General features: G+C 42.6%; 1 protein-coding gene across 2 annotated transcripts in view; it reads right to left on the bottom strand.

The window, feature by feature from the left end:
- SLC12A2 (solute carrier family 12 member 2) overlaps nt 1-3387 on the bottom strand; it is a 95785-nt gene extending 92398 nt beyond the window's left edge. For both annotated transcript variants that reach the window (XM_013965349.2, XM_018050705.1), the window contains exon 1: nt 2579-3387. In XM_013965349.2, the coding sequence (XP_013820803.1) occupies nt 2579-3304 (726 nt within the window). In that variant the 5' untranslated portion in view covers nt 3305-3387. The remainder of the gene's footprint in view (nt 1-2578) is intronic.

Genomic DNA, 16839 nt, shown 5'->3' with positions numbered 1-16839 from the left:
GCTAAGATTTCATCTAGGGCTACAAGCAGTAGAAAAGATTTTAATGAGTAAAAGTCAATCTAAAAAGTGAGGAACAACATTTGGGAATCTTGCCAACCTGCACTATCAGCCTCACCCTGCCCTCCTTCAATAGCAGTTTATCTATGGCCAGATTGGTACTCCCTAACATGACTCGTCTCTTTAATCTGTTTGCTAATTTCTAAACAAAAGTATATTCAAGATGAGGTTTTGTACTTACCTAACCTAATAAACCTTTTCACTGCCCATAAAGGACCTGAATGCTGCTGCTGCTGCTGCTAAGTCACTTCAGTCGTATCTGACTCTGTGCGACCCCACAGACAGCAGCCCACCAGGCTCCCCCATCCCTGGGATTCTCCAGGCAAGAACACTGGAGTGGGTTGCCATTTAGTAAAAGGTAAAAAACTAAAAAGAACTTATTATACCACATGCTGCAAAAATGAAACTCTGAACGTAACATTTTAGTTACTACATTCATTGAAAATTGAGGAGATTAAGAGAATCTTAAAAGTGAAGTCCTAAAGCTTAACTATGTACTTAAAAATTTTTTTTTCTTTTCCTGCAGTATACAACATACGAGATCTTAGGTCCCTGACCAGGGATTGAAGTCCTGCCCCCTGCATTGGAAGTCCAGAGTCCTAATCACTGGACCACCAGGGAAGTTCCTAACTATTTACTTTATGAAGGGCCAATATAAGACTGAAATGGTAACTACACTGGCCATTATTTTGCTGGTACTTAACAAGGGCCTTTGTGTACATTTTTTTCTCTAATCTTCAAAAGAACTCTGAAAGATGAGGAAGCTGAGGCTGACAGGCCAGGTGACTTCTTCAACAACTGCGCATCTAAACCATGCCGGTGTTCTTTCTCATACATTGTGAGCGGACCAAAACCACCAAACAAAACCCTGAAATCTGGGGAGAACTAGAAGTGATTTGCTATTTAGAGAATGTAATTTAAAATAACAAAAACTTTCCCAGGAAGCACACAAGATCAAGGTATATAATAATATCCTTCAATAAAAAAAGCCTTTAAGACTTATGCATAATACAGACTGTTTTACTACTCAACTAAGGGCTTTGATGAAATAAATCTGAAAATATCTATACAGTATTTTCAATAATAAAAATGCTCTAAGAAAAGGGAAATTACCAGCTACATAAACCAGCTATATAATCTACTTTATAAGGACTATATAAGGAATTTTGAAAAAAAAATAGACTTGAGAGAAACAACAGAAATATGAATAAAATGTTTTTTAAAAAATGTTTTCTTCTGAAATGACAAAATACCATAACAGAATGAAAGGAGTAGTATTATCCTTAAATGATGCCAGGCTTTTAAACAATCGATACACTGTAAGGGTTGGGATCTCAGTAATTATCTCAATGAATATTATGTCACATTTTCAAACACTGGGGCAGGTGTAATCTTGTATAAAATGACTGTATGAGATCAAATAATCATATCCAAAAGAAATTACATACTTTCTGTATTTCTATTTCAACTTTTCGACACTATGATCACATCAATCTACATGGTACTAACTCTTAGCATTCACAAATTCCATCAATGTAGTCATTATACACTTGTAAAGGCAGACTTCAAGCAATCCAAGTTATAAAAGAAGTTAATTATTAATCAAATCTCAAAGGCATCAATGTCATCTCAAAAGAACGATTTTGTACCCTGAAGAAATAAAAAGTCTTATGGGGTCATAAAAAATAGAATTACAGAAATCAATAGTTTATAGGGATGGCTTTCTGATCACAAAGTGTAACTACTTACGCAAGACCCCAAAAGGTCTTTTCTAGATAGACATCCTCCACAGAAAAAACAAGTCTCCTGTTTTTCTCTCCCTCGCCCTCTTTTAGACTCTGCCCACTCCACCCCCCCTTTTGATGTGACCCTCTTCCAAAAGGTTTACATTATAAAAGGTGGATTTATGCTATTATCAGGAACAGCTTGTCCCAAGATTTAAGATTTCTATGATCTTTGGACATTCAAGATTGCAGGTACAGAGCTTTAATAATTCATAGACCACAAACACGCTGCTAAGGCTTTCCCTTCAAACACTAACGTTCCCACTCTTGGGAGCCCTAATGGGTATACAGAAGCCATACAATACAACCTTTAAAAAAAGGCACGGATGGCAGGTTCTCTCCACGCTCTCCTGAGAGATGTCCTCAACTAAACCTCCCGCACATTCCCTTGTCCGGACCTAAAAGCACAACTGTCATTCAGAGGGATGGTAATTGGTAAGCGTGGGTAAGAAAAAAAAAAAGGCATAACTAAATATACAACTGGATGGGGAAGGTTGTTAAAAGCAGCCTCTCCTGTATCACGTAACTAGCCTAACCCGCTGCAAACTTTCAAGATATTAAGTTACATTCCTCTGCAATTCCACCCTTGACAGCTGAATCCAGAGATGCCAGCGAGTCATGCACGTCCATTCCCGCCGCCTTACCGGTGGACAGCCAGCGGCTGTGTCCCGCGGTCAGCGTGAACCAGAGGCTGGGGAGGAGGGGAGGGCTGCAGGGAGAGGGCCGGGAGAGCTCACCTTTTCCAACTCATCGTGGAGCTCCGCCAGGCTGGGCCGGAGCAGCTTCTCGCCTAGCTGCGCTGCCGTGTGCCGATAGTGGTCGATCCTGGGCACGGCGTCCATAGTGTTGTGGCCGAAGGTGCGCAGGTAGTAGGTGTTGGTGTGGGTGTCATAGTAGTAGTGCTGGTGGTGCCCGCTGCCGCCGCCGCCCGAGTGCAGGCTGCTCCCCTCGCTCAGCACCGTGTCCCCGCCGTTGTGGAAGCTCACGTTGGGCCCGTCGCCTCCGATCCCTGCCGCATCAGACACGCTCTCGTCCGCCGACGAAGAGGCAGCCGGGTCCACGAAGTTCACGCGGAAGCGGCCCTTGGCTTCCTCGCTGGCCTTAGCCTGCCCGCTTTCGACGCTGGCTTTCCCGTCCGCGGGGGTCTCCTTGCCTCCCGCTCCAGCGCTAGCCGCCGCCGCCGCCGCCCGCCCGGCATTCTCGGAAACCAGATCCACCTGGAAGCGGCTCTGGCTCGGGGTGGGCCCCAGGGGTCTGCCCAGCCCGTCGCCGGCCGCCGCGGCGCCCTCCCCGCGGACCCCACCACCGCCACGGCTCACAGCTGCAGCATCCTCCGGCGCTGAGGGCACGGCTGTGCCGGGCAGGTCCATCCCGGCGGCGGCCAGCGGGGCGGCTGGAGGCGTCTCCCCAACCCCGGCCAGCCTCGGGGCGCCGGAGGAGGGCGCCGTGGGCCCCGGTTCCATCGCCGCCCGACCCCCGGCGGACCCGGAGAACCTGGCGGACCTCGCGGGCTGCACGCCCTCCGCGCCCCCGGCCGGCGGTGGTAGCGGCCGCAACACCAGGTGGGGGAGTCGCACTCCCAGCCGCGCGCTCGCCGCCGCTAGCCCGAGCCGGCACGAACGCCTCCGGCGGCCGAGTCTGCGCGCGAGTGTGGCGGGCGCGGGGCGGGCCCCGCTGTTTAAAGCCTCGGCGGGGCCGCGGCGGTGGCGGCTCCGGCAGCAGCACGCGGGAGGCGGGGCCCGCGGCTCCTCCGCCCCTCAGCCCGCCCACCCACGGACCGGCAGAGGCGCTCGGCAGAGGTTCCCTCGGTTCCCGGCGGGTCCAGGCTTCTGCGCGGCTCCACGTAGGAATCGCGTCCGGCCAGTCCGAGCCGGGCCTCCGGCAGCACGAGCTGCGTGATCGGGGAGCGGCCGCCAGCCGCCGTCGCCGGGAAGATCTCTGCGCGGCTACCTCCTCTTCCGTCGCCCTCCTCCCACTCTTCCACCTCCTTCCCCCGCCCCACTCTGCGGCGGAGAGGAGCTGGCCCCCGGCCTCCTCCCTTCCTCCCCGCCCCTGGGGCCGCGCGTCAGTGGGCCGGCACCCAGGCCACGGCGGACCAGCTGCGGACGGCGCCCAGCCCGAGCCGGCTGGAGAAGGGGCGCACGGGCCCTGCCTCGGCGCACGCCGATCACTGATGCTCAGGCGCCAACTGCCACCACGGCGGCGGCTCCGAGGGATGTCGCCCGCTCGCCTTTTTTTTTTTTTTTTTTTTAAGCTCTGAGCTCGCAGTACGGGGCTCAGACGGCGAGATCTCGCGAGATGCTGCAGGGCTACTGGGCTGATTACCCTGCGGCGCTTGGTACCCGAGGCGATGCTGGAGCCGCTGACCGCCCAGCGCGCCTGCGGGTGATGCGGCCGGTTTTCTCGTCCATCCCGCAGGTGCTTCCGGAGGTTTAGGCAAGATGCGCCCGGGGCGAGGCCTGCGCGGAGATCTGGCTCGCCGCTACTACCCCCACTCACTCCAGGCCTGCGCCTTTGGGGAGGAAGGATTTCCTCTGTACTGTCTTTAAGGCGTTTACCCCCAGGCAGCGTTAATTTGCATAATCTGTTACTAATTCTTGTGGTGATGCAGTGGGTGTGTTCACTCTTACAATGACACCTTCATTTTAAAAGCTGTGATGTTTGAAGACGAGAACGGAGCCTAGTTGTGATAGATAACTTATTGTATCAAGACGATTTTTAACTTGAAGTTTTTTTTTTTTAAATGACTATATTGAGAGCAAAAACTAACAGTGGAGCACTCGCTTGGAAGTTTCGACGTGGTTTAGGTTATGAAGAATTCTATTTCAAGTAAAATAGTAAGGTACCTCTCTCCTGTCCAGGCCTATTTTTTCTTCTGTCAAAAATGGGGGAACTTTGTAACTTTCTTAGCAGTAGAGAAAATCCATTTTTAACATAAATTCTACCCACAGCCCTACATAAAAACAGATAACCATGAATGACTTCTTCCCTCATGTGTCTTTTTGTATTGTTAGTGTAATTTAAAATTTTTTATGCAAATGAAAACCATTCTTTGCTGAATCCTGGAAGCATGATCAGAGAGGCAGAGTTTGTGGAACTGTTTGGAAATACTGTGAAGAAGTCTGCAAGCAGGCAATTTTCAAAAAATTGCCCTATCCATGATTTTATTTGACATTCACTTTTCACCTTAGTTTATCTTTATTGTAAAGATGGAAGAGAGGAAGGAACCACTCTGGGATCATGTAGCCACAGTTTAAGTCCATCATGAGCTTTAGTTATATTGGCAGAAAACTGCAGGTCCAGCTCTGTAACTCTATGGACTGTAACACATCAGGCTCTTCTGTCCATGGGATCCTCCAGGCAAGAATACTGGAGTGGATTGCCATGTCCTTCTCCAGGGGATCTTCGTGACCCAAGGCTCGAACCCGTGCCTCTTATGTCTTGGATTGGCAGGCAGGTTCTTTACCACTAGTGTCACCTATGTGAAACTGAAGCTGAATATCCCTCAGTCGTGTCCAGCTCTTTGCAACCTCATGGACTGTACAGTCCATGGAATTCTCCAGGCCAGAATACTAGAGTGGGTAGCCTTTCCCTTCTCCAGGGGATCTTTACAACCCGGGGATTGAACCCAGGTCTCCCACATTGCAGGCAGATTCTTTACCAGCTGAGCCACAAGGGAAGCCGAGAAAACTAGAAGAGGCCAGAGCAATCAAGTGGCAGTACAGTTTCCACAACAGGATTGCTGCCTTAGTAGCTGGTGTTTGTGGTATCTTTTAGCTACAGAGCTAATTTGATGGCTGTGGGAATTCAGCATTTATTGATTTAAGCAAATAGTAAGCACCTACTATGTGCTTACTATGATGCTGAAGCTGAAACTCCAATACTTTGGCCACCTGATGTGGCCAACTGACTCACTGGAAAAGCCCCTGATGCTGGGAAAGATTGAAGGCAGGACGAGAAGAGGACGACAGAGGATGAAATGGTCGGATGGCATCATTGACTCAATGGATGTGAGTTTGAGCAAGCTCCGGGAGTTGGTGATAGACAAGGAAGCCTGGCATGCTGCAGTCCACGGGGTGGCAAAGAGTCGGACACGACTGAGCCAGTGAACTGAACTGAAGTAGAGGGTAGGATATATGTGTAAGATGGAGGTACCAAATTTTTCATAGGATGGCCCCCGTGAGAAGGTGACATTTGACTGTGGAAATGAATGATGCAAACATTTGAGAAAAGAGTGTTCCAGGCAGAGGAGAAGCAAAGGTCAGAAGGTGAGAGCATGCCCAAAATGTTGATGGAATTGCATGTAGGTGGATGTGGCTGAAGTCGTTTAAGGGTTAAGGAGAATCAAAGGAGATTTAAATCAGAATTTAGGGATTGGGGACATGAAGACCAGATTGTGTAGTACCTTTTTGTCTTTTAGTTTGCGTGGAATGGTATGTTAGTTTGGGCTGCCTTTTCACTATGTCCTCAGTGAAGACATAGGAAGAGGAAGAGAACTCTGGTGTTGCTTCTTCTATAGGGCACCATTTCTATCTGATCAGAGCTCCACCCTTATGACTCATTTTAACATTAATTACCTCCTTAATGCAGTATCTTCAATATGGTCAAATGTGGGTGGCACTAGTGGTTAAAAAACCCACCTGCCAATGCAGGAGATGTAAGAGAGTTGAGTTTGATCCCTGGGTCAGGAAGATCCCCTTAGAGGAGGAAATGGCAACCCACTCCAATATTCTTGCTTGGAGAATCCCATGGACAGAGGAGCCTGGTGGGTTACAGTCCATGGGGATCACAGAATCGGACACAACTGAGTGAGCAGTAAGCAAATGTTAAGAGAGATTGCTACAATCCAGAAAGTTATATTGTGGGTTTTGGCCACTGTGTGGAGCAGTGGAAATGGGAGGAAAGTGGTCAGACTGTGTGGAAGCAATAGAAAATGCTGATGGATATGGAATATTGACTTCCCTGGTGGCTCAGACGGTTAAGCGTCTGTCTACAATGTGGGAGACTGGGGTTCCATCCCTGGGTCGGGAAGATTCGCTGGAGAAGGAAATGGCAATCCACTCCAGTACTATTGCCTGGAGAATCCCATGAACAGAGGAGCCTGGTAGGCTACAGTCCATGGAGTCGCAAAGAGTTGGACACGACTGAGCGACTTAACTTACTTACTTACTTATGGAATATTGAAGAGAGTTCAAGACTTTTGGCCTGGGCAACTAGAAAAATGGTGTTGCAATTTTCTGAGATGAAGAAGATGGTGAATGTAGCAGACTTGAGTTGGAGGAATATCAGAAGTTCAGTATAACATGTCTGTTGAAGGAAACAAAGAAATGTATAGTACTAATAAATAGTAGCCACTCATATAAATGTGTGATTGCAAACCGAGAAGTTTTGGGACAGAGGGGAATATGGTATAATGAGAATGCAAAAAAGAGGGACCAAACTTAGGTAGGAGCGACTGTTCATTGAGGTCTGAAGGATGATTAGAATAAAATTTTAACTTTCATGGGGGTTTTAGAAAAGGGAAATATCATGAGCAAAAGCCTTCTTAGAGTGAATATGACCACTTTGGTTAAAGCACAGGGATTAAGGGACAAGTGTGATAAAAGAGGTCTATTCCAAAAGACCTATAAAACCTATAAACTGGGTTTCCAGGGAGATTGAGGGGGCAAATGATCAGGTTTACATTTACTAAAAGTCTCTCGTTATATTGCAGGCAGAAGACTGGAGAGGAGCAAGAATAAGTATGGAAAGACAGGATACAATTTCAGTAATCTAGGCACGAGATGATAGTAATTATAGGAGCTAATATTTAGAGAATTTATGTCATACACTATGCTAAGCTCTACATTTATAATCTTATTCAATCCTTACAACAACACTATGAAGAATATCATAGTATTATCCCTGTTTTTACAGATGGAGAACTTGGTTAAGGAGGAGTCTAAGAAATTTGCCTGAGGTCACTCAGTCAAAACTTAAATTCAGAAAAATTTCTCCACTAGTCAAGCTATAGGAGTATGGATTATGGGGGTTGCAGAAAAACGAGGAAGGGGAAATTTTGAGAAATATGGTACTTAAGAGATAATGCAGAGGACTTGGAAATGGATTGAACGAATGAGGAAAAATAGAGGATAGCTTGAGTTTTCAAACTAGTTCACCTAGAATTAGATGGCAGTGACATTAGGAAGAATATTCTAAAACTAGTTTTGGAGATGAACTTGAGAAATCTGGTCCGGGGCATTTTGGGCTTTGAGATATCCAAGTGGAAAATTAAGGAAGTGTTTGGCCACGCTGGTCTTTTGCTCAAAAAAGAAGTTTTTACAAGAGTATAAATGTGAAGATTTTTCTGCAAATAGATGATAATTGAGAACATGGGCATAAAGACAGTCACTCAGGGAGATGGTATAGAGCAACACTGTGTAATAGAATGTCGGAAATATTCTATTTCAGTGTTGCCCAATACAATCAGCCACTTGTGGTTTTTGAGCCCTTGAAATGCCTAGGGCAACTAAAGAATTGGATTTTTGTTTTATTAACTTTAGTTTATTAAATAGTCCCATGGCCTAGTGCCTTCCATATAAAACAGCATAGATATAGAGTTTAAAAAAGACCCAAGGCCCAGACTTGTGTGATTCCAACATTTGATGACTAACTTAAAGGAGAAGTGGCCTAAGATATGAGAAGAAAACCAGATTTTCAAAGTAGGTTCAGCTGTGTTAAATGGGCCACGAGGTGGAGAACGGTTGAAGGTGAATATACATTGAATTTAGTGGTGTGTTAGCCAACATGATGAGGGAGTAATGAGAGAGGGAGCAAGGACTCCGGGAGATAGAATCAAAGTATGCATGTGAAACACGTAGAGACATTGTCAGGAGAGGTCTTCTGTAAGTTGGTGTTCACAAACGTTTATCAGATATACTGGTTGTCAATTTAGAGACTAACTTTGAGAACAGACTCGTTGCAAGGGCCATGATGGAGGAGTAACCCAGGCATGTTGCTCGTCTTCCCCTTTCACCAGGAAGTCAGTCTGGCCAAGGTATGTATAAATGTCTTTATAGCTATATATTGAATGTACTTTGAATTTTAGGACTAGAAGGGACTTAGGATGTTGTTCCAAGCCTCTTATTTCACAACTGCTAAAATGTCCTGGAAGGAGATAAAAATTATGTTAGACCTACAACTCTTCATATCTTAAGCAACAGAAGATGTAAGGTATAAAACCATGTAGGAGCCTTTAAAGTCACCGTTTTACTTATCTTTTTTTTTTCACAGTGAGTTTTAGTTAGCTGTGTTCACATTTTGCCTGGTTATGATTTCCCTTTTTTACTAGCTAGCAATTAACATACAGGTTAGGTCAATGGTATTTTTCTTGAGAAATAAAGTGATTATTATGGAAAAAGGCTTCCTAGAGAAGCCTGTGTATGCTGTGTTACAATTTTCATTTCTTATATAAGTTCAATCATATTCTTTTTTAAAAATATAGAGTTTTTAAAAAATCGTATTTGTTTATTTTTGGCTGTGCTGTGTTTTTGTTGCTTTCTCTAGTTGCTGTGAGAGGCGGCTTCTCTTGGTTGTGGTGACTGGCCTCTTGTTTCAGTGGCTTGTCTTGCTGTGGAGCACTGGTTCTGGACATGTGGGCTTCCGTAGTTGCAGGACGTGTATTCAGTAGTTATGGCACATGAGCTTAGTGGCCTCAAGGCATGTGCTATCTTCTCAAAGCAGGGATCTAACCTGTTTCCCCTGCATTGGCATGTATATTCCTAATCCACTGGACCACCAGGGAAGTCCAAATATATATTAAGATTTTAAAGGCAGTGATAGAATTAAACAGCAATCAAAATCTGACTGTGCTTTTTATCTCAATAACATTTAAATTAGTATTTGTAAATTATATCTTTCAAAAAAGGTAGCCCAAGATTTTATTGAATTGAAATATTTTATGTTTTTTCTTATCCACACAGTAAATTCCTGATAAATACATTTAAAATAAACATAATCTGTCTTTTCTCCTTACTTCCACCTACACATGTGTTTGTCATAAGACTAATCAGGATTTCACCTTCACTCAGATTTTCAGTTGAAAAGCTGTTTGTCTGCAGTGATTTACCTCGAATTCTGCAGGCAGTGAACATTTGCAAAAGAGTACAAGATTGTTATCAAATATTAATATTTCTCCAATAAATACTTTTACAAAATAGCCAAGTGATTACAATAATGGTCTCCAAAGCCAGACTACCTGGATTTGAGTCTCATCTTCACTAGTTACTAGTCCTATAGCTAGTGGGATGTCTGTGCCTCAGTTTCTTCATCTGTAAAATGTGGATAATAATGGTACCTAACTCATAGAGTTATGAGGATTATGTGAATGACGATCTAGAAGGTTTTTAGGACAGTGCCTGGTACATGGTAAGTCCTAATGTATATAAACATTAAATATTTGAAACATTTAATGTTTTATTGAAATTTAAAAAATGGTTCCAAGGCTAAACTTTTCAATTGTATCTTTTTTTGGAGGATGTGTCCTACTTCAGTTTTTAAATTTCGCTTTTTGTTTTGATTTTGAGAGGCTTTTAAATAATTTTTGACTGACATGTAAGCTGTCTTTTTCTGTTACAGATTTGGGAAATAGTACCTGTAATGCCATCAGACTAAAATAGCATTTACCTTTTGGTTTTTGATATTACAAGAAGATTTATTATGTATTCTGTAATTTTTAGAACTTACGGTAACATGACCATCTCTCTGTATATGTAATTATGTCGTGACCAATTGATTCCTAATGGCTTCATCATATTGCATCATCTGGATTTTCCATAATTTACTGGCTCTACAACCTCTTCTAAATGTTTAGTTTACTTCCTTCCTTTATAAATATCGCAAACAATGCTGCGTTAAATATCTTTCTGTGCATTTAACTTTTTAAATAATTGGTTATTTCCTTAGGCTAAATTCTTAGAAGTGCAATTGCAGAATGGGTGTATTTTTAAAACTTTTGGCATACATTGCAAAATTGATGTTCAGGAAGGTTATGCAGTTTTATTCTTCTGTTAGCATCGTATTTGTGGAGAAGGAAATGGCAACCCACTCCAGTGTTCTTGCCTGGAGAATCCCAGGGATGGCGGAGCCTGGCAGGCTGCTGTCTACGGGGTTGCACAGAGTCGGACACGACTGAAGCGACTTAGCAGCATTGTATTTGAGTGTCTGTCTCCCACCACCCTTGGAAATTCTGAGAAAGATCCTTCTTAATCTTTGTCACTCTCATTGTGCTAAGTTGCTTCGGTCGTGTCCAACTCTGTGACCCCATGGACTGTAGCCTGCCAGGCTCCTCTGTCCGTGGAATTCTCCAGGCAAGAATACTGGAGTCAGTTGCCATGCCCTCCTGCAGTGGCTCTTCCCAACCCAGGAATCGAACCTGCATCTCTTATGTCTTCTGCACTGGCTGGCAGGTTCTTTACCAATAAAGCCACCTGGGAAGCCCTGTCACTCTCATTTGCAAGGCTTAATTTTCAGATTATGAGTTGCTAGTGAGGGTGAACTTTTGAAAACCTACCAGTCATTTATATATCATTTTTCCTGAATTGCCCATTGATATCTATAATAGACAGTGGCTGTATCCTGGGAGTCTGGCTTCCACTCTGCCTTGTTTTGGTACGAGCATACAAATGGGTTTTTTGGTGGTGGAGGCTGGTGTATGGCCTCTCTGTGCAGTTTTAGAAGGACAGAATATTAGAGGACCTGGACCGCTCCAGTCAAACTCTGAGCACATGACCAAGTGTGCTGGTCTGTTTCTTCTAAGAGTTTTAAATTTTCTGTGGTGTGGTGCAAAGTCAGAAAATAAGTCCACTGCTGTGTCTATTAGCTGCTCATACTTCACTGCCCCTTTAACTATAGACAACTGCCTTACCTGTGGACAGCCCAAGGCAGGACTGGAGAAAAGCACCAAACAAAGGCCCTTGCCTCTACTTGGGGCTACTCTCAGGAGCACCCTGTGGGGTTGGCTGAGGCTTCAGCTGCATCCGCAGCTTGAGTTGGCTTCTCCTTCCGCCCAGTCTCACCTCATTTCCTTTCAGGTGTTATCTCATGAAAGCAGTCACCAGGAAACCATCATCTTCCACCTCAAAATATCTCCAGGGAGCTGTCCTTTTATTCCAGTGATAGCACTCAGAGAAGACTGTATTGTAGTTCCTCTGGAACTACTCTTGTCCTTTCTGCATCCAATTCTCTTTCCTTTTAGCTTTCCAATGTCCTCCCAGTAATTAACTCTTTTAAGTTAACCAGTGTTGGTTCCCATGGCTTGCAAACAAGAATCAGTATTAATACAACGTTCCTTCCCATTTTCCCAATGCCTTTTACTTACCAATTTTAGGAGTTTTTAAATATCACAGACACATACCTTAAACTAAATTGGTTCTCTTCAGTTTATCAGTTGCATTGCAGTTTTGTTCAACCTAGTGTTGATGTGCAATTATTTTTAAAATTGGCTGGAGTCAAGTATCTCAATTTTTTCCTCTGTGATTTTTACCTTTTTTATAACGCTTAGAGAGAAACTTGCCATTACCAGACCATGTACATAAAATTAATATGTATATATGTTTCAGGTTAAAGTTTTATGTTTGCTCTCCTTATCACATTTACTTTTGTTTGATGTAAGGCAGTGATTTAATTTATACTGCCTATTTTTTATTTTTCTTACCAGTTAGCATGTTGCCAGATGTGTCTAAAGTAAAACTCATATTCATTTAGTCTGTGCAGGCTCAGTTGTGTCTGACTCTTTCAACCCCATGGACTATAGCCCACCAGGCTCCTCTGTCCATGGACTTCTCCTGGCAAGAATATGGCAGTGGGTTGCCATGCCCTTCTCCAGGGGATCATCCCAACCCAGGAACTGAACCTTTGTCTCCTACACTGTAGGCAGATGCTTTACCCTGCACCGCTACAAATAATTTATTTTGGCTTTTATATTTAAAATCTACTTTAACAGTATCCTCAAATTACAGTGCAGAAATAAGATAAACATTTAGCTTTTACTCAGACAACACTCCAGAAATATGTCTCAAATGATCAGGTAGCTCTGCCGTTCTCATCAGGAACTGTCATCTCTGGGTCAGAGGCAGTTACTTCTCTTGCTTTTTTCTGTTCAGTGTGAAGAGGGAACAAGAGAGTGGAAAACAAGCAACTTCCTTAAACACACACACTCTAACACACACATACTCTAACACACATATACTCACATGCTTGCATCTTATTGACCAAGATTTAGACACTTGGCTCTGCACAGCAGGTTAGAAAATGCCACCATTTACTGAGTAATCGATGTGGTCAGCTAAAAACCCATCGAACTGGAATTCCCTGTGATGATGAGTCCTGCCAGTGGGTAGAAATCTGCATTTTGCAGGCTTGTAAAACATCCTATTAGAATAGTAATTATGTTGAACGTGGAACTGACAATGTACCAACAAATATTAAGTGAAAATAAACAATACTGCTAACATTTTGCGGGGGTTTCCCCATACAAAATGGTGGTGTATGTGAGACTCTGTGTGTGTGTGTGTGTGTGTGTGTGTGTGTACCATAGCAATTCAAAGCTTACCTTCCTCTTCCTTCACCATCACCCATCACCACCAACAGGTCTTTGGATGTGGAGCTTAAGTAGAAAAGAGATTTTCTTTTCGTTAGATGACTTTAAGCCACTTGACATGCCTCATATACTTCTTTTGTTCAGCTGTCAAGACTCCTTTTTTGCAGGGTAGGTAGATATGAGCAATAACGATGGGAAGAATATATTAATAGTATTATTTAAGAGGACTTGAAATTTATGTAGTAAATTCTTCAAGAAAGACTATATTCTTGAAAAGTAATGGTCTGTATAGATAGGAATAACTATTAAAAATCTAACAGTGAAAAATAGTCTGAAGTTCCATCTTCTCATCTATTCTAAATATACTCAGTACTGGGGCTGATTTTTACTATGATGGTTTGGACACAGTTTGATATCCTGTTTCTCTGTACTTTATTTTGGAGTTATAAATGCCCAAATCTTAGGATTCATCCTGCAAGCCCAAAATATGACTCCTTGGAAACTAGCATAATGTACTGTTTGGTATCATAGATAGAATATTGGTTTGTGTAAACTATGCTTTAGACGCAGAGTGGTATCAGGTGCTTTGTTTAATTTTTGTAGTTTTTATTATGATATGTAACATAGATACAGGGAAGCATTTAAACATATGTGTAAGTTTTGATAAAAGTTACAAATCAAATATCTGTATAAATCACAGTCTAGGTCACATAACATTGTCAGGTCTCCAGAAGCCCCCAAGTGTGCCCCTTCCAGCTTACAACGCTTCTGTCCCACTCCCAGATAGTTTGTGATAGTCACTGCCTTGGTTTTCCTTTCTGTGTATACACCCTAAGCATAGTATAAATGGATTCATACTACATGTTTCTTTTGTATCTCGCTCCTTTTCATCCTTTGTTTGTACAGTTGATCCATGCTGATGGGTTGTGGTGCATTTATTTTCACAACATTATAGCTTTGCCTTAAGTGACTGTATCACAACTGATGTAGCCATTCCACTGGTAATGAATATTTTGGTGGTTTCTAGTTCAGTTTCTGTTTTTTCTATTGGAAACATTTTTCTAGTGAACATCTTAGTACATGTGTTTTGGTGAATATATGTATATATTTCTGTAGAGTCTGTATTTAGGAGACTATCGGTCATTCAAAGGGTGTGTCCTTCATCTTCAATCAGTTCAGTTTAGTTCAGTCACTCAGTCATGTCTGACTCTTTGCGACCCCATGAATCGCAGCACGCCAGGCCTCCCTGTCCATCACTATCTCCCAGAGTTCACTCAAACTCACCTCCATCGAGTTGGTGATGCCATCCAGCCATCTCATCCTCTGTCATCCCCTTTTCCTCCTGCCCCCAATCCCTCCCAGCATCAGAGTCTTTTCCAATGAGTCAGCTCTTTGCATGAGGTGGCCAAAGTACTGGAGTTTCAGCTTCAGCCTCATTCCTTCCAAAGAACACCCAGGACTGATCTCCTTTAGGATGGACTGGTTAGATCTCCTTGCAGTCCAAGGGACTCTCAAGAGTCTTCTCCAACACCACAGTTCAAAAGCATCAATTCTTCAGCACTCAGCTGTCTTCACAGTCCAACTCTCACATCCATACATGACTACTGGAAAAACCATAGCCTTGACCAGACAAACCTTTGTTGGCAAAGTAATGTCTCTGCTTTTCAATACGCTATCTAGGTTGGTCATAACTTTCCTTCCAAGGAGTAAGCGTCTTTTAATTTCATGGCTGCAATCACCATCTGCAGTGATTTTGGAGCCCCAAAAATAAAGTCTGACACTGTTTCCACTGTTTCCCCATCTATTTCCCATGAAGTGATGGGACCAGATGCCGTGATGTTCGTTTTCTGAGTGTTGAGCTTTAAGCCAACTTTTTCACTCTCTTTGACTTTCATCAAGAGGCTTTTTAGTTCCTCCTCACTTTCTGCCATAAGGGTGGTGTCATCTGCATATCTGAGATGATTTATATTTATCCTGGAAATCTTGATTCCAGCTTGTGCTTCTTCTTCAGATAGATGGTGACAAACCATAGATGGCAAACTGTTTCCCAAGTGCTTGTACAAAGAATGGTATTATTTTTAAGATTCTTTACCGTATCTTCAAATGTTTGCTCAAAGTTTCTTGAGAGATGAAAACAAGCTGATTATGGTATTGTATTTTACTATAAAATAAATTTTAAAATACCATCTAGGAAGGATGGAAACCTATCCTTTCTCAGTCATGATTTTGAAAGGTATCTCAATATGGATAATATATAAAATATTTTATATTATAAATTATCTAGTATTAATATATAAAATATATAATTCATTGATGATAAATCATATAATGTATACTACATGTATAAATAAATATCAAATACACTATATAATATATCATAAATATATAATATAGGTTCATATATATGGTAAAATAAAAGTTTAAATTAAGCAAGTCATAAAATAAAAAAGTCTCTACTCAGTCCTCTCCCTCAAGTTCTGCCTAACTGACTGCCTAACTAACAGTTTCTTTTGTATGCTTCCTGGGAAAATGTTTGAATATATTTCCCCTTATACATATAGATTATAATGCATATGGTATTCTTTGTTTTTGTTCACTTTAACAGCATGCATGATTCCATTCTTTTAACAGCACATATTATATAATTCTTAATTTGCAGTACTAAATAATGTTGAACTGATTGGGTATATAATAATTTATTTAAACAGGCAGACTAATTGATGGCTATTTAGGTCATGTGCAGGGTGTTTTTTTTTTTTCCTTTTGGCCATGCGGTGTGGCATGAGGAATCTTAGTTCCCTGACCAGTGATTGAACTGGAGTCCCCTGAGCTGAAAGCAGAGTGTTAACCTCTGGACCACCAGGGAAGTCCCCAGGTTTTTGTTCTTACCAGTGATGGATCAGTAAACATATGGAAACATATGCCTTATAATTTTTGAGAGTTTGCTCACTGGGTGAAATCCTAGCTGTAGACTTACACTTCACAGTGTTCAAGCATTATAAATTCTGATAGATGTTGCAAAATTGCCTTCCAAAAGTTGTATCAATTTACATGTCCATCACCTGTTATTTGTCAGCCTTGTGCATTAGCAGAATAATTTATGATTGTTTTTCTGGTCATTGAAAAGCATAATTTGTTTTGGTGTGCATTTACTTAATTATGAGTGAAGTTAAGCACATGATTCTATTTGTTTTTATTTCAACTGCCTGTTAATATCCTTTGCCTGCTTTTGTATTAGATAGCTGCATTTCTTTTTCTCTTAGTATTGCTGAGCACAAGTTCCTGTGCCCAATGCACTGTGAGGCCAAAAAATGGAAATGTTGTCATTTGGAGCAGAGAAAGGTTTATTAAGTACTCCTTTCCCGATTTGTAACCAATCTGTTGTTCCATGCAGAATTCTAATAGTTGCTTTTTGACCTG

This window comes from Capra hircus, chromosome 7 (genome assembly GCF_001704415.2).
Source record: "Capra hircus breed San Clemente chromosome 7, ASM170441v1, whole genome shotgun sequence".
Classification (NCBI taxonomy): Eukaryota; Metazoa; Chordata; class Mammalia; order Artiodactyla; family Bovidae; genus Capra; species Capra hircus.
The sequence above is the reverse complement of the archived record's forward strand: the minus strand, read 5'-3'. Positions and strand labels throughout refer to the sequence as shown.